General features: G+C 35.7%; 1 protein-coding gene across 1 annotated transcript; it reads right to left on the reverse strand.

The window, feature by feature from the left end:
• On the reverse strand, positions 272 to 691 carry LOC109832327. The gene is made up of 2 exons (XM_020399735.1): positions 579 to 691; positions 272 to 425 (listed from the first exon to the last, which is right to left on the reverse strand). Exons 1-2 carry the CDS (start codon positions 689 to 691, stop codon positions 272 to 274), a joined length of 267 nt encoding a protein of 88 aa, XP_020255324.1.

The raw sequence follows: 1,245 nt of genomic DNA on the forward strand, positions 1-1,245 counted from the left end.
ACAATCTAGCATCACTAGAGATCAATTTCTTTCTCACATTGTTTACTTATGTTTATCTAAAAGAAAGGAAAAAAATTCTAGCATCTTTCACTAGAGATCAATTTCATTCTCACATTGTTTACTTCTATCAAACTTCTTGATACATAAATAACAAAAGAGGTGGTAAAACATGTCAAATCACACATCAAATTACAAAGAGAAACACATAATATTATAAAGTACGTGACATATCTTCCAATATAACTAGAAAGTATACGTTTATCTGATACGTTCAGTTGTTGTTAGTGTCCGAAAAGAGCCGGTTGAGTGCAGGCATGACTTCGGGACGGCGGTGACTGAGAAATTTGCGAAAGCTGTGCTGGCTGTACTTCTCCCCTTCTTCAGCATTCTCCAGCACTGCCATCGTTCGATGAGCTTTGTTGATCCTGTAAAATTCCGTAACCAAGACTAATTAACCAAAAATAAGTCATAGTTAGACGTTTTATGTGAAAATAAAACTGACTTTCTACATTGGATCAGGTCTCAAAATAAACATACTATTGTCTATGTTCATTTACATAAACTCGATAGCTTTGTACCTGACATCAGGATTCATGAGAACATTGCGAGTGAGCTGGAAAGCACAGAGACCTGACACGAAGGCCATGGCAGCCATCAACGGATACACCTCCGGTTTTATCCAACGACCCATCTCTCACACACACACACACTCTCTCTCTTTCTATAGGTATCTCAAGCTAATTAGCCTTTCAACAATGCTGACTGTATAGTGGTTATATTTGCTAGTATTGGTGACAGTTGAAGCTACGCGATCCATGTTAGATCTAATAAAAACTTGAGATATAAACCTTAAAGCCATGATTAATTCATAGAGATTAATAAGAATCAAAAGGTGCGGAAGAATATACCTGAATCCATTGAAGAAAACCTGATTAGGGTTTTGATGATCTTCTAACCTTAGGGTTTCTCTAACCAAATTTCTCTCTAGATAGGGGTGAAGAGAATTAGAGAATGTAACCCTATGTTAGGGACCATAACCCCTTATTTATAGGTGTTGTATATTTGTAATTTGGTCCCTCATCAAATTACAATTACAACCTGGTATCTGCACATATAACCCCATGATTATATTTAAATACCTATTAACCCAAATTGATTGATCACTTTAGTGGGTTATTCTGAAGGATAGCAATACACACAGATTAATCATATGTGCCCACAAATAGATTTAATTATATTTAAATC

The sequence above is a fragment of the Asparagus officinalis genome, chromosome 3 (genome assembly GCF_001876935.1).
Source record: "Asparagus officinalis chromosome 3, Aspof.V1, whole genome shotgun sequence".
In the NCBI taxonomy this organism is placed as follows: domain Eukaryota; kingdom Viridiplantae; phylum Streptophyta; class Magnoliopsida; order Asparagales; family Asparagaceae; genus Asparagus; species Asparagus officinalis.

What these genes read in the sequence shown, in the direction of transcription:
- LOC109832327 (XM_020399735.1), bottom strand. Translation starts at nt 691, where the DNA reads ATGGGTCGTTGGATAAAACCGGAGGTGTATCCGTTGATGGCTGCCATG. An exon ending in CTCATGAATCCTGATGTCAG is followed by an intron (nt 426 to 578) that starts GTACAAAGCTAT and finishes GGAATTTTACAG; the next exon opens with GATCAACAAAGCTCATCGAA.